At 49.5% G+C, this 23,350-nt stretch overlaps 1 protein-coding gene across 1 annotated transcript in view; it reads left to right on the top strand.

Annotated features, from left to right (window-relative positions):
- LOC128836838 (E3 ubiquitin-protein ligase RNF213-like) overlaps positions 1-23,350 on the top strand; it is a 162,926-nt gene that overhangs the window by 114,424 nt on the left and 25,152 nt on the right. The window contains exons 54-64 of the mRNA XM_054027499.1: positions 7,750-7,961; positions 9,141-9,242; positions 11,709-11,924; positions 14,176-14,260; positions 14,866-14,900; positions 18,040-18,134; positions 18,412-18,562; positions 18,760-18,925; positions 19,469-19,560; positions 20,539-20,787; positions 22,704-22,845. Of these exons, the coding sequence (XP_053883474.1) occupies positions 7,750-7,961; positions 9,141-9,242; positions 11,709-11,924; positions 14,176-14,260; positions 14,866-14,900; positions 18,040-18,134; positions 18,412-18,562; positions 18,760-18,925; positions 19,469-19,560; positions 20,539-20,787; positions 22,704-22,845 (1,545 nt within the window). The remainder of the gene's footprint in view (positions 1-7,749; positions 7,962-9,140; positions 9,243-11,708; positions 11,925-14,175; positions 14,261-14,865; positions 14,901-18,039; positions 18,135-18,411; positions 18,563-18,759; positions 18,926-19,468; positions 19,561-20,538; positions 20,788-22,703; positions 22,846-23,350) is intronic.

Genomic DNA, 23,350 nt, shown 5'->3' with positions numbered 1-23,350 from the left:
AGCTCCAATGCTTGGACCTGGTGATCAGTGATTTCCGCTCTAGTGATCCAAAACAAAAGACTCTCAACTGAATCGTAATCAGCTCTGTCATTAAACAGTGGGGAGGGGGAAGGACAAATGGTGTCTAGAACTCTTAGGCAGAGCTCACACCACCATGTACAGACACCCATCCTCACCCTCTCATTTCTCCACTGGGCTTCAGTGCTCCTACCCCCTGCTTAGCGAGTGGAGTTCAGTTGAGGTTGAGCCTCTCAGTCAGGGTATGCCAAGCACAGATCTGCTGCCCTCTATTCACACAACAAGGATAATAAAACTTTATCACTCCTGCACCCAATACCAAAGTGATTTGCAATCCAACAGCAGCTAAAAGTGATCATTTGGGCAAAGCGGCTCCATCATGCGGCGCACCTAGGCAGAGTGGGCAGGTCTATGCAAACTAGGTCGGCTCCTGATATCTTCTCCCCCAGCTCACCACTAAATGTCAGGGGAGAGCTCATTCGGACTCTGCTTACAGCTCTTTATGAAATATTTCGAGATTTTGACTTTTCCTCATCATTTGGGACCAACACAAATTTAGAAATGTCAGAATTTCCCACAGAACAGAAATTCCATTTTCCAGCCAGCTCTGATCATTACTGGAAAATACAACTTTAAAGGGCAAGATATACAAAAGTGTGTGATACCTACAGAAACAAATGTCTCACTTCTGTATGGCAGGACATTTACCCAGATGACTTTAGTGAAATGATCTTTCCCCCCAATTTCACTTGGTATGAGGTCACCAAATTAAGAGACAGGCTAAAAGCTTCTTTAAATGAGTTTTTAAAGTATTTAAGTCAAGAATTTAAGTCTCTTTCTCAAAGCTCTGCTCTAGCTCAGCCAGGAATTATTGGGCCAGATGCGGGAATCACTGGGGGAGATTCTCTGGCCTGGGTTATTCATAGTTCTTCTTCGAGTGCTTGCTCATATCCATTCCATTAGGTGTGCGCGCGCCGCGTGCACGATCGTCGGAAGATTTTCTACCCTAGCAACACCGGCGGGTCGGCTGTGGAGCCCCCTAGAGTGGCGCCTTCATGGCGCTGAATATATACCCCAGCCGACCCGGCGCCCCCTCAGTTCCTTCTTACCGCCCCTGACGGTCGTTGGAACTGTGGAGCGCGGCATAGCTGTCCTCCACTCTCCCTAGCTTTGTTTGTTGTTCATAGTTGTAGTTATAGTTATAGTTATAGTTCAAGCGTTTGTAGTTAAATAGTTAGTAGTTTCAAAGTTGTTATAGTTGTTATAATAGTCCAGGGGACTAAGGGGGTCGTCTCCCCCTTTCTCCCCCGGCCGCGGGCCCGGGCTCATGCCCAAAGCTCCCGGCTTTAAGCAGTGCGCCTCCTGCGCTAAACCTATGCCCACGAGCGACCCGCATGACTCCTGTCTGAAGTGCCTGGGAGAGTCACACCAAACAGATAAGTGCAAAATCTGTAAGGCCTTCAGACCAAGGACCAAGAAAGAGCGGGACTTTCGGCTCCGGCAACTCCTGATGGAGGCGGCACTTACCCCGGACACTCCCTCTACGAGCCAGGCCCCGGCGCCTAGCGCCTCGGTGCGCAGTGCCCCAGCAGCACCGGCAATGCCGACAGCGCGGGTGGTGTCGGACAAACCTCCCCGGCACCGGACCTCGTCGGCACCGCAGCAGATACCTCGACGCCGGTCATTATCCCCGGGGCATAAAAAAGCCCACAAGACGGGGACCTCTGTGCCGAAGACGCCGGCTCCCCCAGTGCCGGGGGTAGAGCCGAGTGCGCCGGCAGAGCACCGGAAACAGGTGCCTCCAGCACTGTCGACTCCGGCACCGAGGCCGTTGAGTCCGGTGCAGATAGTGTCTCCACCGAGACCGGCGGTAATACAACTCCCGTCGACTCCGGAGACCTTCATGGCGGCGAGAGACTTGATAGCTCTCACAGAGCCGGCACCGCCTCAACCACTGGCACCGACGGCACCGTTGACTCGCCCGGTCCAGTCAAGGGGGAAACCTGCCCTGATGCGCCCTCCATCGCAAGGGCTGGAACCTCGGCACCGATCCAGGTCCCGAAGCAGGTCCCCCCGCCGCTCGCAGTCCCGGCACCGAATATCACCTCGGCACCAGTCGTACTCGCGGCCAAGATCTTCGTCGCGGCACCGTTCTACGTCTCGGCACCGCTATGATCGTCGGCACCGATCAACGTCGAGATGTAGTTCTCGGCACCGCTACGGTCGACGTTCGACGTCGAGAGGCCGCTCCCGGCACCGGGCATACTCCAGGTCCTCGTCGAGGTCCAGATCCGGCTCCCGGCACCGACGAGGTCATCGGCACCGATCGCGGTCCCGGCACCGTTCGCCGGCACCGCGCAGAGATAGATCATCTCCGGACCGGTACCGTACGGCACCGCAGCCCACGGGGATCGTTTCATCTCTCTCGGCACCGCCATGGCCGTCAAGATCGGTGTCTCGCTCCTCGGAGGACCTGTCGAGATCGGCATACCCCCCTCAAGGGCAAGCTGAGGAACGGAGCTTGGGCCATTGGCAGGAGATGGCAGAGGACCACTCTCATGGACCATCTCACTGGTCGTTTTGGACACCGTGGGCGTACCACCAGGAGCAAGGGGCTCCAATACCCTCGACCTCTCGCTCGGGTCACTCGGTTAGAAGGGCCCCAGAATCCACCATCTCTCGGCCTCCGCCAGGAGGTATGGAGGCTTCCGTGTCCACGCCACCTGACACCATAGACCCAAGTACAGGTGATGCTCCGGCCCAAGAGCAGGGGGATCAGGACCCCCCCCTGGATCCAGTACCACCGGAGGCATCTTCCTCCTCCTCTCCGGATGAGGCAGTGGCGGGCACTTCATGTACAGGTCCCCCCCCGATAGATCTTCGGGCTCACCAGGATCTACTGCGTAGGATGGCCCGTAATATGGACCTGCAGGCGGAGGAGATAGTGGAAGTGCAGGATCCTATCGTGAACATCCTCGGAGCGGATGCCCCATCGAGGGTGGCGTTACCCCTGATCCGCACGATACAAACTAATGCGGATACGATATGGCAAACTCCTGCCTCTATCCCACCCACAGCCAGAGGGGTGGAAAGGAAATACTTTGTCCCGTCTAAGGACTACGGGTACTTGTATACCCACCCCCAACCGTGTTCACTGGTGGTGGCATCAGTGAACGCACGAGAGCGCCACGGCCAGCAGGCTGCAGCGCCTAAATCAAAAGAGGCTAAGCGGCTCGATTTGTTTGGCCGTAAGGTTTACTCAGCCGGAGGGCTGCAACTTAGAGCGGCGAACCAACAGGCACTACTGAGCCGCTACAATTTTAACTCCTGGAACTCTATGGGGAAGTTTAAGGAGTTGATTCCCCAAGAGTCCAGGGAAGAGTTTGGAGCCATGGTAGAGGAGGGTAAGAAGGTGGCTCGGACCTCCTTGCAGGCCTCCTTGGACATAGCAGACTCAGCTGCGAGGACCCTGGCTTCGGGTATCGCTATGCGGAGGATCTCCTGGCTTCAAGTTTCGGGTTTGCCTCCGGAGCTGCAGCAAACCCTACAGGATCTGCCCTTTGAGGGACATGGATTGTTCTCGGACAAGACGGACTCTCGCCTGCAGAGCCTCAAGGACTCGAGAACAATCATGCGCTCCCTGGGGATGCATGTTGTGGGCCCTCAGCGCAGACCATTTAGGCCGCAGCCTCAGCGCTTCTACCCCCCCCCGCCTCGTCAGAGACAAGACTCGGCCCGGAGGCGAGGGCGAGGTGGTAGGAGAAGGTGGACCGGCCCTCAACCCGGCCAGAACCAGGGGCCACCTAGACCACCTTCAGGCCCCAGGCAAAACTTTTGAAGGTGCGGTCGAGGACGGCGCACCAGTCATCCCCCAGGATCCAGCCCCCTCCTTTCGGGATCGTCTCTCCCACTTCCACCGTGCTTGGTCCCTTATAACTTCGGACCATTGGGTCCTCCGCACGGTGGAAAGGGGATACGCTATCCAGTTTTCTTCTATCCCCCCCTCCGACTCCCCTTCCCCGTCCCTCTTCAGGGACCCTTCTCACGAGCAACTTCTTATACAGGAGGTTTCTACGCTCCTGGCCATGGGGGCCATAGAGGAGGTTCCGATAGAGTTAAGGGGCAGGGGATTTTATTCCCGTTACTTCCTGATCCCCAAGTCCAAAGGAGGTCTGCGGCCCATCTTGGACTTGCGCGGACTCAACAAATTCGTAGTAAAGTTGAAGTTCCGCATGGTCTCTTTGGGGGCCATTATCCCTTCCCTCGATCCTGGAGACTGGTTCGCCGCCCTCGACATGAAAGACGCATACTTTCACATCTCAATTTACCCACCTCACAGACGCTTCCTGCGATTCGTGGTAAACACGGTGCACTACCAATTTGCAGTCCTTCCCTTCGGCCTATCCTCGGCCCCAAGAGTGTTCACGAAATGTATGGCTGTCGTGGCAGCGTACCTTCGTCGGCAAGGGATACAGGTGTTCCCGTACCTAGACGACTGGCTGGTACGCGGTCGCACCAAAGAGCAAGTTCAAGCTCACGTCCACAGAATAGTGCACACATTCAACGAGTTGGGCATCCTACTCAACAAGGACAAATCCACTCTAGAACCTACCCAGAGAATAGAATTCATCGGCGCAGTTCTAGACTCCAGACGTGCACAAGCCATCCTGCCAGACAATCGCTTTGGCACCATCACGAACCTCATTCAAGGGCTCAAGGCCTTCCCAACTACCACGGTGAGGTCGTGCCTCACCCTGCTGGGTCACATGGCTTCCTGCACGTACGTAACCAGGCATGCCAGACTTCGGCTTCGCCCACTTCAAACCTGGGTGTCATCAATATACCGTCCACATCGGGACAGCCTGAACATGGTGGTCACGGTCCCGAACTCGGTCCTGACCTCCCTCACCTGGTGGCTAGATCACAATGTGGTCTGCGAGGGGATGCCTTTTCACACCCCACAACCCTCTCTGCACCTGGTCACAGACGCGTCATCTCTGGGTTGGGGCGCCCATCTCAACGAACACCATACCCAGGGACTGTGGACTGCACCCCAGTTAGCCCTGCACATCAATGTTCGGGAACTGATGGCGGTGCGCCTGGCATGCCAGGCATTCCTCAATCTCCTACGTGGCCGTTGTGTGTTAGTTCTCATCGACAACACCACGGCCATGTTTTACATCAACAAGCAAGGAGGAGCACGTTCGTCAATTCTATGCCAAGAGGCCATTCGCCTGTGGGACTTCTGCATCGCCCACTCAATCCATCTCACGGCATCGTTCCTCCCTGGAGTCCAGAACACTCTAGCGGACCGACTCAGCAGGTCCTTCCAGACGCACGAGTGGTCTATCCGTCCGGACATCATACATTCCATCTTCCAGAAGTGGGGGTTTCCCCAGATAGACCTGTTTGCTTCTCGAGACAACAGGAAGTGCCACGTGTTCTGCTCCCTACAAGGTCGAGCTCCGGGCTCCCTCTCGGATGCGTTTCTCCTCCCCTGGAAAGGCCACCTGTTTTATGCCTTCCCTCCATTTCCTCTGGTCCACAAGGTACTGCTCAAATTGCGCAGAGACCAGGCACAGGTAATTCTGATCGCTCCAGCGTGGCCGAGACAACATTGGTACACCACACTGTTGGAACTCTCGGTTCAGACACCGATCCCGCTGCCATTATGTCCGGATCTCATATCTCAGGACCACGGTCGGCTGCGTCACCCCGACCTGCAATCACTCCACCTCACAGCGTGGCTGCTCCATGGTTCACCCAGGCAGAGCGGCAATGCTCGCACTCTGTCCAACAGATTCTGCTGAGCAGTAGGAAACCCTCAACACGGACCACGTACCTGGCCAAGTGGAAACGGTTCTCCTGTTGGTGCGAACAACGAGCCACGTCCCCGTTACAGGCACCTATTCCTCTCATATTGGAATATCTCCTCTCCCTAAAACAGCAAGGGTTGGCGATATCTTCAATCAGAGTTCACCTGGCTGCTATATCAGCCTTTCACCCGGGGGAACTCGCGTCCTCGGTATTCTCTAACCCGATGGTCGTTAGATTCCTCAAGGGCTTAGACCGGACGTACCCACAACAGCGTCAGCCCGTCCCGACGTGGGACCTTAATCTGGTTCTCTCCAAACTCGCAGGTCCTCCATTCGAACCACTAGCCACCTGTTCACTTTTGTACCTATCCTGGAAGACAGCCTTCCTCGTAGCCATCACCTCAGCAAGGCGAGTTTCTGAACTCAGGGCGCTTACATCCGAGCCCCCTTACACAGTTTTCCATAAGGATAAAGTGCAGCTTCGTCCACATCCTGCCTTTCTCCCTAAGGTGGTTTCGCCATTTCATATCAACCAGGACATATTTCTCCCGGTCTTTTATCCCAAACCACATGCCACTCGCCAGGATCAACGTTTGCATTCCCTGGACGTACGAAGGGCCCTGGCCTTCTATATTGACCGCACAAAGCACTTTAGAAAGACGACGCAACTCTTCGTTGCAGTGGCCGACCGAATGAAAGGCTCACCGGTCTCCTCACAACGCCTATCCTCCTGGATTACGTCTTGCATCCGGACTTGCTATGACCTGGCAGGTGTCTCAGCACCGCACCTCACCGCTCACTCCACGAGGGCCCAAGCCTCCTCGACTGCTTTCCTGGCACATGTTCCGATACAGGACATTTGTAGAGCGGCGGTTTGGTCATCAGTCCATACGTTTACAGCTCACTATGCACTAGTGCAGCAGTCCAGGGACGATGCTGCATTCGGGTCAGCGGTTTTGCACACAGCAATGTCTCACTCCGACCCCACCACCTAAGTTGGGCTTGGGAGTCACCTAATGGAATGGATATGAGCAAGCACTCGAAGAAGAAAAGACGGTTACTCACCGTTGTAACTGTTGTTCTTCGAGATGTGTTGCTCATATCCATTCCAAACCCGCCCCCCGTCCCCACTGTCGGAGTAGCCGGCAAGAAGGAACTGAGGGGGCGCCGGGTCGGCTGGGGTATATATTCAGCGCCATGAAGGCGCCACTCTAGGGGGCTCCACAGCCGACCCGCCGGTGTTGCTAGGGTAGAAAATCTTCCGACGATCGTGCACGCGGTGCGCGCACACCTAATGGAATGGATATGAGCAACACATCTCGAAGAACAACAGTTACAACGGTGAGTAACCGTCTTATTCCCAAATCAGAAGGTATTATTGTGATCATCTATTACAGCACAAGCCACAGAACTTCCCCCAAATAATTCCTAGAGCAGCACTTTTTATAAAAACATCCAATCTTGATTTACAAGATTATGTAGGAGGCTGGACTGGGTGAATACATTGGGCCCTTTTGACCTGAAAATCTGAGACCCTACAAATGTCTGACCTCTCTGAATGCTGTAGGCTCTGCCAGAACAAACTCACTGTTGCCACAAAATTAATGGTGGCCACATTTAGTCCTACAGGATGAATTTTATCCATGAAGCAGTTTTCACTGGGAGGTAGCATTGCATTTTATACCTGTAAATCTTCACTTCAGAAGGGTTAATGGAAGGACTGTTCCTTCTGGTTCAGATGAAGTGTATCTATTCAAATAGGGTCTTTCTTGACTTTCTCCTTTTTTCCCCTTTTATCTTAAATACTTTGGTAACTTTACTGCAGGGATTTCATTGCGTATGAGGTTTGAACAACTGTGAAGCTAGGCAGCCATAGTGTATTGGTTTGGGGCTAATACTGAACTCTGCTTGGCAGCTGCAGACCAGAATACATGGACCAGTGCTGAAACTGCAGAGAAACAGTCCCAACTTGTGAATTCCATGAAAAATCTGGTTGAAAAGGCCCAAACACCTTGGCCTCAAATATTCCTTATTAGAAATCTTTGTAATTTCTATGGGCTGAACATAATGCAGAAGATTCTTCAGCAAGAGTCGTGGATTTTACCCAGAGGAATTGAGACTTCACAGGTAAGTGGCTTCCAAAGGCGACAGAATTTTATGCTTACAGAAACTGTATGAATAGTTTGCATCTCCTTTCTACAGGATGGTTAATTCAAGAGACCTGTTTTCACCTGAAAGCCAGGGCCATCCCTAGGGGAGTGCAGGGCCTGGGACAACCCCCCACCCCCGTGACTCTTCCTGCCCCTGCACCGCCTCTTCCCACACCAACTCTGCTTCCACTCCACCCCTTCCTGCCCCATCCCCATTCTGCCCCTTCCCCCAAACTCCTGCCCCCACCCTGCCTCTTCCTGCTCCCTCCCCCGTTCTTCCCCTTCCCCCAAGGCCCCGCCCCACTTCTCCCGAGCAATGCCGGGAGCCAGCGAGGTAGAGCGAAGCAGGGCCAGTCCCGCTGCCGCCAGCCTCTGCCCTTCCCAGGGCCCGTGTCTCCCTGAAGTGCAGGACCCCCCAAAGTACAGGGCCTGGGGCAACTGCCCCGAACCATCCAATGGCTCTGCTGAAAGCAGTTTTGTTCTTGATAAGCAAAAAGTGCTGCAAACCACAGAATTGGTAAAACATGACCTTTGGGCTTTTGTGGGTTATTTTCAAAATGATTCTGGTATTTTGATTGAGAGCTCTTTGTGGCAGGGACTGTCTCTCAGTACATGGGTGCAGCGCCTTGCGCAATGGGGCTCTGATCTTAGTTACTGTGGGCAGGTTTACACTTAAAATACTGCACTGGCACAGCTGCCCCGCTGTAGCGCTTTAATGAAGATGCTCTACGCTGACAGGAGAGAGCTCTCCTGTTGGTGTAGTTAATCCAGCTCCCCGACAGGTGGTAGCTACATCTGCAGGTGAGGTTCTCCCGCTCACTGATATAGCAGTATCTACACGGTGGGTTAGGTTGGTATAACTACATCGCTCAGGGAGGACAGTTGTCAGTCACTTCGTGTCTGTGCAGTTCCTGGCACTATGGGCCTCAATCAAGATTGTGGCTTCTAGACACTGCCATAATACAAGTAATAAAACAATACATAAAATAAGAATAATAATTAATAATAAAATACATGAAAAATATTTTAATTAACCTTCAAATGTAACTGGTCTGATAGGATTCTTTAGCGGCCTCTTGCTATAAAATGATGTGCCTTAAATAGTACATAGACAGCTTCTTTATAACAAAAGTATAACATATTTTTATTTCCTTAGGACATGAAAATCAGCTCCAATACACCCTTGATGCTTGTGACGCTAGACAGAGCAAGAGGCCTCATTAGAAACACAGACTCCGAAGAAGCCAAGCAAATAACAGTGAGTGGCTGTTTTCTATTTTAATGGAACACGGTTTGGTTTGTGATTCTGTACAAGTGAAATTCACCCCTGTGCAGAGAGCCAGCACAATTGACACCAGCTCAGGATCTGCCGCATAGGACCTGAATCAGAGAATCAGAGAACTAGAAGGGACCTCGAGAGGCCATCAAGTCCAGCCCCCTCCACTCATGGCAGGACCATGCACCATCTAGACCATCCCTGACAGGTGTCTGTCAAACCTGCTCTTAAAAATCTCCAATGATGGAGATTCCACAACCTCCCTTAGGCAATTTATTCCAGTACCTAACCACCCTGACAGTTAGGAAGTTTTCCGTAATGTCCAACTTAAACCTCCCTTGCTGCAATTTAAGCCCTTTGCTTCTTGACCTATCCTCAGAGGTTAAGAAAAGCAATTTTTCTTCCTCCTCCTTGTAACAACCTTTTAGATACTTGAAAACTGTTGTCATGTCCCGTCTCAGTCTTCTCTTCTCCAGACTAAACAAACCCAATTTTTTCAATCTTCTGTTATAGGTCATGTTTTCTAGACCTTTAATCATTTTTTTCGCTCTTCTCTGGACTCTCTCTAATTTGTCCACATCCTTCCTGAAATGTGGCACCCAGAACTGGACACAATACTTCAGTTGAGGCCTAATCAGCGTGGAGTAGAGCGGAAGAATTACTTCTTGTGTCTTGCTTTCAGCGCTCCTGCTAATGCAGCCCAGAAGGGGTTGCTTTTTTTGCAACAGCGTTACACTGTTGAATGACTCATATTTAGCTTGTGGTCCACTATGACCCCCAGATCCCTTTCCGCAGTACTCCTTCCTAGGCAGTCATTTCCCATTCTGTATGTGTGCAACTGATTGTTCTTTCCTAAGTGGAGTACTTTGCATTTGTCCTTACTGAATTTCATCCTATTTACCTCAGACCATTTCTCCAGTTTGTCCAGATCATTTTGAATTTTAATCCTATCCTCCAAAGCACTTGCAACCCCTCCCAGCTTGGTATCATCCACAAACTTTATAAGCATACTCTCTATGCCATTATCTAAATCATTGATGAAGATATTGAACAGAACCGGACCCAAAACTGCTGTCTGTGGGACCCCACTCGTTATGCCCTTCCAGCATGACTGTGAACCACTGATAACTATTCTCTGGGAACGGTTTTCCAATCAGTTATGCACCCACCTTATAGTAGCTCCATCTAGGTTGCATTTCCCTAGTTTTGTTTATGAGAAGATCATGCGAGACAGTATCAAAAGCCTTATTAAAGTCAAGATATACCAAAGCTATCAGGTTGGTTTGACACAATTTGTTTTTGACAAATCCATGCTGGCTGTTACTTATCATCTTATTATCTTTTAGATGTTTGCAAACTGATTGCTTAATTATTTGCTCCATTATCTTTCCGGGTACAGAAGTTAAGCTGACTGGTCTGTAATTCCCCGGGTTGTCCTTATTTCCCTTTTTATAGATGGGCACTAGATTTGCCCTTTTCCAATCTTCTGGAATCTCTTGCGTCTTCCATGACTTTTCGAAGATAATCGCTAATGGCTCAGATGTCTACTCAGTCAGCTCCTTGAGTATTCTAGGATGCATTTCATCAGGCCCTGGTGACTTGAGGACATATAATTTGTCCAAGTAATTTTTAACTTGTTTTTTCCCTATTTTAGCCTCTTCTGATCCTACTTTAGTTTCACTGGCATTCACTATGTTAAATGCCCAATCACCACCAACCTTCTTGGTGAAAACCGAAACAAAGAAGTCATTAAGCACCTCTGCCATTTCCACATTTTCTGTTGTTGTTTCCCTCCCACCATCGCCCTGCATTGAGTAACCGGCCTACCCTGTCCTTGTTCTTCCTCTTGCTTCTAATATATTTGTAGAATGTTTTGTTGTTAGCCTTTATGTCTCTAGCTAGTTTGATCTCATTTTGTACCTGGTCTTTCTAATTTTGTTCCTACATACTTGTGTTATTTGTTTATATTCGTCCTTTGTAATTTGACCTCGTTTCCACTTTTTGTAGGACTCTTTTATTTTATTTTTTTTAGATCATTGAAGATCTCCTGGTTAAGCCAGGGTGGTCTCTAGCCATACTTTCTGTCTTTTCTATGCAGTGGGATAGTTTGCTCTTGTGGGCAAAGGGACTTAATGGGACTTAACTGGTACCTACTGTAATTATAGGGAATGTGCTTTGAAGGTCTGAGCTTCCCAGACAGACAGTCAGGTGGGGTGCTGTGAATCTCTTGTTATTACAGCCAGTTGGAAACAGAACAAAGCAGATCTCTTTGCAAGCTTCTATGCACTGAGCCATCACTGAACACCACGGTCTTGCGCTGGCTTCTCTGCACAGGGGTGAATTTCATCCTGATTATAAAACACAACAGAGATCGGTGTGACCCTCTGGAGTGAAATGTGCAAAGTGGAGACCATAAACCTCTCTCTGTTTTATTTGATTGTCATTTAGGCCATCACAAAGCACATGGAGAGGCTCCTACAGGCATCGTGGCCATCAGAAGAATCCATGGAAAACAAATTGGAAAAGATCATGAGTGACATGAGCAGCCAGGAGAACGCAGCCTTGCTGGAAGTGGTGCTGCATACTGCTCTCACGCTGACCCTGTCCCAGCACCCGCTCACCGAGCTATTCAAATCCATCTGCTTCCAGCCCAGCGCTGTCAAGGTGAGTCTAAAGCAAAGAGCCATTGTATTCCTCCTTGGCCCCAGCAGCTCTGTGTGCCACTGACATCATCCCCTTTATGCCCCTTTCTGTCTGCAGTGTCAGTTACAGCAGCTTTTGGGTATGGGAGGAACTTAAGATCTGTCCCTATAAATACAGATATATTTAAAATCATCCAAAATCATGGCCACTGTGCCACATCCCACCTGCACTTTGCTTCTGGGTCTCGTCCCATTCTGTTAACTCAGTCGCTAACCAGAGACTTTGGACTTTCTAGTCCAAAAACCCCCAAAGTCACTATTTGCATCCCCCCATCCCCCTTACAGTGACGAATGCTGGGGATATGTGCACGACAGCACCTGCCTGAGGTTCTGGGGGCTCCAGGGAAATAGTATCGAAAGAATTTAAGGCCGGAAAGAACCATTATAACCCCCTGCATAACCCAGACCAGAGAATCTCACTCAGTTACCATTGTTTGGAGCCCTGAATTATCCACCTGGCTGGCTGTCCATCTGTGTGTGTCTGTTTGCAGTGAACCATTATCTTAATGTCAGCTGATAAAGTTCGATTTTCCTGTTGAAATCAAAAGGGAAATGAAAGTTTCCACAAGTCATTGGGCCGGACGCAGGACTCGCAAGGGTGAGATTCTCTGGATTGTGATATGCAGGAGACCAGGCTGGATGGTCAGAAAGGTTCCTTCTGGCCTTGACATCGATGACTCTTTCCCTCATGTGGCTAGTTTCCCAAGTTATGGCACCAAATTCCCAGAGGAGGAATTCTGTCTTTGTTCAGGCTGAGAAAGCCCCCTAGCACAAGGAAATGAAACCCTGTACCTGGGACGAAGGGGGAGAATTGGGCATGAAGCTGGGTTGGCACAGCACAAACACCCTTGTGAGAATTTACGTGGCCTAGCCGGCAGCCCGCTTTGGAGGCTGAGCACTTTTATAGGCCCATTTTGGCTTTATGATTCCGTACCAGTATTTTATTATTCATTCAGAGGGGCTGTGTCCTTGGGCGATCAGGCACTGGACTAATACTCAGGTTTCCTGGGTTCTGTTCCCACCTCTCCCTGGGTGACTTGGGCAAATCACTGAACCTTTCTCCTTCTTAGTTTCTCCTCCAACCTCTCGTCTATTTATATTGTAACTCGTTGGGGCAGGGATTGTCTCATTATATGTCTGTATGGTGCTGGGCACAACAGGATCCCAATCTTGGTCGCTGTGTGTCCGAGCAGTGCCCAGCCTGACAGAACCCTGATCTCAGTCGCTGTGTGTCCGAGCGGTGCCTGGCATAGAATCATAGAAGATTAGGGTGGGAAGAGACCTCAGGAGGTCATCTAGTCCAATCCCCTGCTCAAAGCAGGACCAACCCCAACTAAATCATCCCACCCAAGGCTTTGTCAAGCCGGGCCTTAAAAACCTCTAAGGAAGGAGATTCCACCACCTCCCTAGGTAACCCATTCCAGTGCTTCACCACCCTCCCAGTGAAATAGTGTTTCCTAATATCCAATGTAGACCTCCCACACTGCAACTTGAGACCATTGCTCCTTGTTCTGTCATCTGCCTCCACTGAGAACAGCCGAGCTCCATCCTCTTTGGAACCCCCCTTCAGGTAGTTGAAGGCTGCTATCAAATCCCCCCCTCACTCTTCTCTTCTGCAGACTAAACAAACCCAGTTCCCTCAGCCTCTCCTCATTAAGTCATGTGTCCCAGCCCCCTAATTGTTTTCGTTGCCCTCCGCTGGACTCTCTCCAATTTGTCCACATCCTTTCTGTAGTGGGGGGTCAAAACTGGATGCAATACTCCAGATATGGCCTCACCAGTGCTGAATAGAGGGGAATAATCACTTCCCTCAATCTGCTGACAATGCTCCTACTAATACAGCCCAATATGCCATTGGCTTTCTTGGGAACAGCGGCACACTGCTGACTCATATCCAGCTTCTCGTCCACTGTAATCCCCAGGTCTTTTTCTGCAGAACTGCTGCTTAGCCAGTTGGTCCCCAGCCTGTAGCGGTGCATGGGATTCTTCCTTCCTAAGTGCAGGACTCTGATGGGGACATGATGGGGCCCTGATTTCAGTAACTGTGTGTCTGTGCAGCACTTGGTGCAATGAGGTTCTGAGCTTAGTCTGGAAGTTGCCAGGAACCAAACCTGTATCTCCCAAATCCCCATCCAATGCTCTATGCACAAGCCCTTCCTTCCGCTCTGCCCCGGTGCTGTAGTAAAGGTGTCCAACTGTGGTTTGTTTACCAGGCGAGCTACCTTCCGACCATGCCGAGCGACCTTCTCTTTGATGTGAGGAATTGGAAAAACACTGCCACGGCAGATACACTGTGGAGTAAGTGTCAGAAAAACTTTATATCAGTATTTTTCTGGATGCTTTTAAACACCCCACTATCATAATACCAGGTGTGCTTGCCTGTATACATACAGAGACAATCTTCTTTTCCAAGCCTCCGGGTGGAGATATGGCTGGGAAAACGGGGCATGACTGGAACACAGCCAAGTCCAGCTGAACTTTGCTGGACCAAAAGGTACCCCGAGTCTGTAGGAACTGGTCTTAAATTAGAGTAAGGTTGGGGCAGGATCTGGCAGCCTTGGTACAAGGGATGGGTAAAGGCTGCTTAAAGCCAACTGTGTCCCTCCAGTCTGGTTCTGCACTGATCGCATTTCAGACTGACCAGAAATCTGGTTTAGAATATTGAGTCACAAGGTCATTTTTTACGGAAGCAGGAAATTTGGGGACCAGGTCCCCAGCTGATGTAAATGGGCTGTAGCTCCAATTCGATGGGACCAGATCCACAGCTGGGGAGAATCGGTCGTCACTCCATTGGAGTCACTGGGGCTGTGCTGATCCCCCGAGCGGAGGTTCTGGTACATTATCATTACTGTTGTTTGTGTGACTGTATCAGTAGCTGATTGGTCTGATTCCCTCTCACACAGGATGCCAATGCGGGCAGTACTGGAGCATTGAAAATGTAAGTGTCTCTTCATAGCTGTTGTTCGTTGTGGGTGTATCTTCAGCCTCTTGCTTCGTCTCCATGTCTCTGGAATGTACTTGTCGGATTTCTCAAGACAGGATTACTTGCCACTGACACAAGGATCAGAGGCCCAAGCTGACTCCAGACCTTATCTCCCTATCTAAAATGCACCTAAATTGCACCTAAACCTTCACGTTAGGGCAGATGTAATGTCTGGGCTTGAGAAGTTCATTGCTGTGCAGCCCCATGCTAGTCTCCTGTGATACGAAAGTTTCATATCGGAAGCTGTATCCGCATGTAGCCCCTACCTGAGACAGCCCCGTAAAGGTGGTAGAGCCCCTGGGTGGGGCTGAACCTGCCTCCTCCAGAGCTAAGAGCACAGTTCTTTCCTGCCAGAGCCGAAAGACTCACCTCTCTTAGCCCAGGCTGTAGCAGGCTCATCAACCTCTATGTACGGCCCAGCCATCCCTAGAGCTGGGCTGGGCACCACACTGGTAAGTGTGGGTTACATGTGTAGATGTGTCTGTGGAGACAGTTACAGAATATGAAGAGTTCCATGTCATGGACTGTAATAGTAAAGTGAGCAGTATGTGTAGAGGTAGTTGTTTTCCTCTGCAAATGCCTTAGGCCCAGATTCACAAAGGGGTGAGGTGTAACCCTTCTGCCTGTTGGAACTGGCAGCAACAAGGGCCGGGTTCAATATCTAGGGGTTCCTCTTCAACAATACAACACAAAACCAGCTCAAGCCCCGACCCAGTGACATGGGACAATCACACACCACCCTCTGGGCGCCTCTAAGAGGCAATACTTCCCCTCTTACCAGCACAGAGTCTGAATGTAGAAAAGAAACTTAGTAACAGGAGGGAAGTAGCCCAGCATTAATTTGGGAAAACACCACAAACAGGGTTCATAAACATAAACCATGCACAAAAGACCAACTCATGAGTAAGTTGGGTAGTGTCCTCTTTCATCAAGTTCTTAAGTCCAGCAACCAAAAGTCCCTTTAACATGCCCGTCCCTTCTCTGCACCCCATTCACAGTTGTTGTCCTTGGTACGTGCAGACCCAGGGGCAGAGTTGCATCTGCAAAGTTCACCTCCCACCCTGGGTGGAGGGTAAGAAGGCACTTTACTTGTTTTGCTGCCCCAGCACCACACCTCTCTGCTTATTACCCTGTCTTGTGTAATAAGACTCTCTCTTATTACAGAGTAGAGAGAGGAAGGATCAAATAGTGCCTGGGGCCCTTAGGTAAGGCCCACACTACCAGGCACAAGTGATAGTTCCCACCCTCTCTCTCAACTCATTGGGCTTCAGAACACGTCCCCCTGCCTAGCGAGTGTCGTTTAGTTGAGGGTGAGTCCCTCAATCAGGAAATGCCAAGTACAGTTCTGCTTCCCTGGATTCACACAACACACAACAAGGATAACAAGTCTTTATAACTCCAGCCCCAATGACAAGGAGACTGGGGATCCCACACCAGCCAAAAAGTGATCATTTGGGCAAGCAATCCCATCATGCTGAGCACCTAGGCAGGGTGGGTGTGCCCATGCAAATGAGATCAGCTCCTGAAGTCCTTTTCCACAGCTCACCACTAGATGTCAGGGGAGAGCTCATTCAGCCTCTGCTTAGATAGGCGTTGTGACGCTGCACATGGCCACACCTAACTTCTAGTTGCTTAGAAAAGCACTGGAACAGCAATGGGATCCACAGAGCCCGAGTTAGGCACCATTGCCCAATGCCTGGGCAGAGACAGGCACTTGACAATGTGACACACCAAGCCAGCACACTAGGCAGGGAGTTATTTAAGCTAGCCAATGGGAGATACCAATCACTGGGGTATGTGCTAAGCCCTGCCCCCTTCAGAGAGGTAGGCACCTGAGTCCAGGCTCCAGGGAGGTGGCTGGCTCTGCCTAGTGATCCACGAATGGGAACCCCTCCCATAGAGTCAGGGGGCTTAGATGCCTAGGTCTCTTTCTTTCAAGATGAAGTTAGCCCCATCAGATTATCCCATAGCTCAGTGGCTAGGGCACCCAGCTGGGAGCCCCCAGTTCAAATTCTTAGTCCCCCTTGGGCCAAGGGGGCAATGAAACCTGAACTTCCCACGCCTGGGGTGAGTGCTCGAACCACTGAGCTGAAAGGTGTGAAGGAACCTTCTCCTCTGGCTTGGTTTTCAACGGGCTCCTTTTCCTGTCTTCCCCTGGTTCGTGGGTTGCTCTGGGGCTGAGGCAAGAGACTGGCCTTTGGACACCTAGAGGGAGGCAGCAATGCACATGCCCAGAGGCAGAAACTTCAGCACTGAGGGAATGTGTACCCTGAAAACAGAGGCGCTGAGTGAGCGTAGATGCTACAGGGTTAGGAGGTAACAGAGCAGGAGTTTTGTGGCTCGCTGTGATGCCTGAAATTGGGGCTTAGCCACCATGTACCTTGGTGGATCTGGGCCTTCCCAACTGGAGGTCTGAGTGTCCTGCACCTAATCCTCCTCCTCCGTTCTAGCAACGTGGTTTTAAACAGTGACCGATGTGGTTTTGCCTTGCCATTATCAATCATACTGATTCTGCATACATTTCGTGAGACCACAAGTTTATACACACAAAGGGAGCTAGGCACCCATCCCCCCCACAAACTTCAGCATGTTTGGGGAGCCATTGGGCTTGTCTACATGGCCACTTTGTGTGCGACAAGCCACGGTGTGAACTACAGCACACTGTCTTGCGCACTAAATCACTGTGTGGACACTGCTGCGTCCTGTGCACTAAAATTCCATATTGCACTTGGACATACTGCTGATTCAGTAGCACTTTTAGCATGCGGGAGCAGGTGCCACACAGACAGTTGGTTCGTGTACATTCACACCTCGACTTGCCGTGCACTGAGGGGCTGTGTAGACAAGCCCTAACTCCACTAGGCTACTTTGAGAACATGATCCTATGCACAAGGCCAGTGTGTTGCACACTCACTGTCTTTCCTGTTCGCTCTTCGGAACATTGCTGCCTCCAGCGGTTTGTGCAAAGTCTGTTTCTTGCTCAGCTGGAGAGAGTGATGCTGTCTGGCTAGCAGCTGAGCAAACCATCGTACAATTGTTGCACCGCTGGTTCTTTAAGAAGTGACTAATGCTGACATTATTCCTGTGACAACAGTGCGGACGGCCCTGGGTTATTATCAAGTGTCTGTGTGGCTCCGAGGTCGGTGGGACTAATCACAACCCCGTGGAGGGATTTGAGGAAATAGATATGTAAGTTTAAAATCATTGCATGTGATGTAAAAGGAATGAATAAGACTGTGTCAACTTAAACCCACACAGCTGGGAATTGTCTACTGGGGTGAACTATAGGTGCCAATTTTAGGGGAAATTTAATTGAAAGTTCAAAATTCCAATCCTTTCCCCCACCCCAGTGTGACCCCACGGTCACTATAGTTGTGAACTGGTTAAGGTGAAACACCAAAAAAATACAAGGTTTGGGAGAAAACTCTGACCTCTATGACTGTCAAATTATGGTTTCTTAATAAAGCACGAAGGATAAAACAGAGAGAGGCTACGTGCTGGTGAGTCCATCCTCACGGAACAATGAGACAGAGAGGGATCTGCCTGCAACTTCAGTCTGCATCGCCAGAGCACTGCTCCATTCTTCAATGCTCCTGGGAACTTTTACCGATAAACAGGTGGGAAAACAAATATGCCCAATAACACTTCTGTCTGTCTGTCTGTCATAACTCATCAGGGTTGTACACCACTAACCAGCTATAACTTGTAATGGTAACTTTGACTGAGTTATACATTGCCTTTAGAGAAGTGTCTGTACAATTATATGGGGAAATGCTTCCTCAGAGCTAAGCTATGGAAATACTTTGCCTTCTAGTCCATTTTGGAGCTAATGAAAGTGAAGCCCCAGGACGCCGTAAAGTTCTTTTGTGACCATCTTGAAAAAGACATCCAGTTCCTAGCGGAGTCACTTAGTGGAAACATAGACGATGCAACGATGACAGTCCACCTATTCCTCAGATACATCCTCGACAGCACAGCCGGTAAAGAAACGCCTCGTTTTAGGGACTGTTTTTTTTATTTTGTTTTTTGCTTCTGTATTTATGACAAAGTGAGACAAATTCAGACTAAAATTAGGTTCAAAATGTTTATCAGAGAGGGGAATGAGTCATCAGGACACCTCATGTAGGGATGAGGTGTATTCCCCAGCACCTGGAGTCTTGACATTAAGATGTGATATCTCGTTCTAAAAGATCTGCTATAGCTCAGACAGAGGTGATGGGCATGGTGTAGAAATCACTGGCTGAGGTTCTATGGCCAGTGTTATGCAGGAGATCAGACTAGATGATCATAACACTCTCTTCTGGCCTTACAACTTACGAACCTATTAATAAACTGATTTTTAACTGGCTAATATGTGAATGTTCTCCTATATCTTATGGCTCAGGAATCCAGTTGCCTGGTAACACTGTAATTCATTTCACTATTATGAACAACAATATTTACTGCGACTGCGCTACTTTAGATCTGCTCATTAATTTATGTTAAATGATGAAAGCTGACGTGTAATTGTATATTTCTTACAGACACAAACATGACCATTAAATGTATGCATGAAAAAGAAGACAGAGTACAATGGGAAAGCTGTTTAAAAGCCGTAACTCAGTCGTTCTTCCAGGTATGTGAGAACCAGTTTTCTATACATGGTCAATATCACAAATAAACCAGCTGTTTACTCAGGGTAAGAGAGAGCGAGCCAGAAAAAGCCCACCTGAGACTTCCATGCCACTATATGAAACCAGAAGTCACACAAAACATTTCTAAAATGCCATTGTTTTGCCTCCAAAGAACCCCTTGGTGCTCAGATGCCACAGTGATGGGCGCATTATAAGAACCTGATAGGACAACATAAACTATATTAAGCCTGGTTCATTTTTTCAGTGTAAAAACTTGTCCATTGTGTTCAGCACACTAGAGAGGAAACTCCTGTGTGTTTGAGTGTCTATGAACCTGGTGTTAAACTGCCTGCCCTCTGCATTTCCAAGAGTTCTGTTGGCATTTCATTATTATTATTATTATCACAGTAGGGCCTGTTGGCTTAAACCAAGATCAGGGCCCCATTTTGCCTGGCAATTCACAGACACACACAAAGAGTCTGTGGGTGGGAGTGGGGTGAAGGGGCCGTGGTCCTCCCACTTATTACCTGCTATAAGGGCGAGGGGGCGGAGAAGAGCAAGAAGGGGGTGAGCCATGGGGGAATGGGCAGCTCCAGGGCGGGTCCTTGGGGGAAGGGGTTAGGATGGGGCCATATTTCGGATGCCAGTGGCCCCTCCGCTTTTATGGAGTTTCTGTAGTCCCTAGCTGGGTACTGCACAGACACACAGTGGAAATCAGTCCCTGCCCCACAGAGCTCACAGTATAAATAGACAAGGGCAGGATTATTGTCCCTTTTTACAGATGAGAAATGGAGACACAGAGTCATGAAATAGCTTCTCTGAGATCACACAGGGAGTCAGTGGCAGAGCCAAGAATTGAACCCGGATCTCTAGTCTGGTGTCTTAACCCTGAGCCAGCCCAGCTGCCTCTCAGACCAATGAGAAGAACCCGGCCCCTTTATAACCAGACTTGATTCCTAACTGACATCTCACTTCCACAGGTGCTGGAGCAGAAAATTGCTTCTGCAAAGAAGCAGATTGTAGAGGAGGGAGCTCACAGTTCAAATGTTCTCCTGAAAATAGCCTACGGCCAGTGCCCGCCTTTCAGCCACCTGCCGAGCTGCGGGCTGATCAACATGCCCTGCATGTGGAGATTTGAACAGAGGATGACAATCCAGCGCCTGACCCATCTGGTGCAACAAGAAAATGGAGCAAACCAGTTCCCTGTGCTCCTGGAACTGCTGTCCAAGGTGCTCTGGGATGATTTGAAGTAATGTGCACACACAAACAGCACATGCGTTAGAACAGCACACACATATACAGAGATGTGAATACATTGTAACCCCTTTTCAGCCCAACAGGCTCGTTAAAGTTTGGGACCTTGTTGGACGTAGAAATTGATGGAGTCTGATATTTTATTTACTGCAGTTTTGTTTATTTACAAATAATGAACAAAGACTCCTGTCTCTGAACACAGGGGGGAATCAACTAGCAGGAAACAGCTTTTGTTGCTCACAGTACCAAGAGCAATCTTTGATCCTGCGCCCCTGGCCTCTTCCCAGAGTCACCCACTGGCTTGCAGCTGCTCCCTCCTTCTGGCAGTCTCTCCCTCTTAGCCTGTTCTTGTCTGACCTCTGTTTCTGTGGGCTTGTCTACACTTACAATGCTGTGCCACTGTAGTGCTTCAGTATAGATGCCACCTACGTTGATGGGAGTGATTCTCCCACTGGTGTAGGTGATCCACCTCCCCGAGAGGCAGTAGCTAGGTCGATGGAAGAATTCTTCTGTTAACCTAGCAATGTCTACACAGAGCCTTAGGTCATAATAACTATACCACTCAGGGGGGTGAATTTTCAATACCTCTGGCTGACATAATTAAACTGACCTAATTTTCTGGTGTAGCCCGGTGTGATCTCTCTTCCCATAAACACACAGCTACTCAAATCAATACTCAGCCAAAAGCTCCTGGACAGGTTCACACCTGGCTTTTGTCTTAGATGCGGCTTTTACTTACAGTTATGTTAAGGTCTTGATTTAAAGACAGGAGATAATTATGCTAGGTCTTCCATCATGTCCGTATTTAAACATGAACGTTCAGGTTTAAGTTATGCCCATAAAGCCAGATTCCGAGATGATGTGTAAGATTTACTCCCTTACTCTCATTTGGACTCTCTCATGCCGACTCACACTCACTGACCAATGTGCAAGGGAGTCGTGTGACGATGGCTGATTTCTCCAAACACGGAACAAGGAACTTCATTAGAATAAAGAAAATCATAGTTTGCCTTTAGCCCGCTGTCTCTTTCTAATCCTAAAGTTCTTTGTCCAGAATAGGAAAAATACCTAGTATATGCAGGGTTTCACATGTCTTATGAACAGTGCTCATGGGAGGAGGGATAGCTCAGTGGTTTAAGCATTGGCCTGCTAAACCCAGAGTTGTGGGTTCAAAAGTTCAATCCTTGAGGGGGCCATTTAGGATCTAGGGCAAAAATCTGTTTGGGGATTGGGCCTGCTTTGAGCAGGGGGTTGGACTAGATGACCTCCTGAGGTCCCTTCCAATCCTGATATTCTATGATTCAATACATTTTAGCTGACTTTAAAAAGCACCATTTTTTCCTGCTTTAGACTCCTCCCCTTCTACCAAGCTTCCTGCTACACATGTAAAGAAATAGGACAGCTATCCTCACAAGGCGGTTAATTTACACCATTACTTTTTACACCTCTTAATCTGGCCCAAAGAAACAAGGCAAGTGTGATCTGCTACTTCCATTCCAGTCAGGCAGCTTCAGTTGATTGCAGCACATGCCTATGGACAGTTTGAGTTTGCATTACAACAGGTGTGCTAGCAATGACCAGTATGAAATGCTAGGCGGTTGGCAGGGGTTTGGCAGGTAGCAGGATCTTTGCATAGCGTTCCTAGGGTCCAATAGAGAACTGTAGGGATAAAGTAGATTACTATTAAAAAGTCCAAAGGGGCTTGGAGCCAGATGGACCGGTCCCTGCTGGCTGATTTGCATTGCTCCAGTGATGCAAAGCAGCCAGACACCCACATAACCATGAAGTTTGCAGGAACATCAAAACCACCCGACATTCGTCCCGATAGCATCTTTTCTCTCTCACTGAATACAGGCATCATGTTAAAGAGGTGGTTACTTTTCTCTTACAGCACCAGCACATCCGACACATACGGCACCTGCCTGAAATTCTCGCTCTGCAGCGCTCTCTGATCCACTTTTTCCAAAACGGCAATATCCATGAAGGTGAAAGGCTTTCTGTGAGAAAGTTCTTGGAATGGGACAACCTCTCAGGTACACTTCATACTTCTAGGGTTATGGTACCAAATCCACCCTTGGAACAGTTGTATTGGAGTCACTGGGGCCAGATCTCCAGCTGGTGTGAATCATCACTGTGTGCTGGCCCTACACACCTGTGGATTCCTCAGTGCTGCAGGGATTTTCTTGGGGCTTTAGGGCAGCTTTGCATTGTGGGGACAACCCCAGGCAGCCTCAATGTACCCAAGAATCTGTATGACCCTATTTCTTGAGCAGCAATAAAGAACCCAAGGAACTTCATGGCTGAGCTAGGCATGGTCGCTGTTCTTGGAATAATACTGACATGCCTGGGCTTGAGCCAGATACTGCAGAGATCAAGGGAAAAGCTCCCATTTGCTGCAGTGGGCTTTGGATCAGGCCTGTGGACCAAAGAGAACACCTGCAGTTCTGCAATTATTTGCAAATTGTAAACATCAGTCAAACAAGCCAATGAGAGCAATCAGTCAAAATGCCTCTGTGACTGAGGAGTCTAAGAGCCGTT

Source organism: Malaclemys terrapin, chromosome 4 (assembly GCF_027887155.1).
Source record: "Malaclemys terrapin pileata isolate rMalTer1 chromosome 4, rMalTer1.hap1, whole genome shotgun sequence".
NCBI classification, from domain to species: domain Eukaryota; kingdom Metazoa; phylum Chordata; order Testudines; family Emydidae; genus Malaclemys; species Malaclemys terrapin.
Note: the sequence above shows the minus strand (reverse complement) of the source record. Positions and strands in the feature narration are given on the sequence as shown.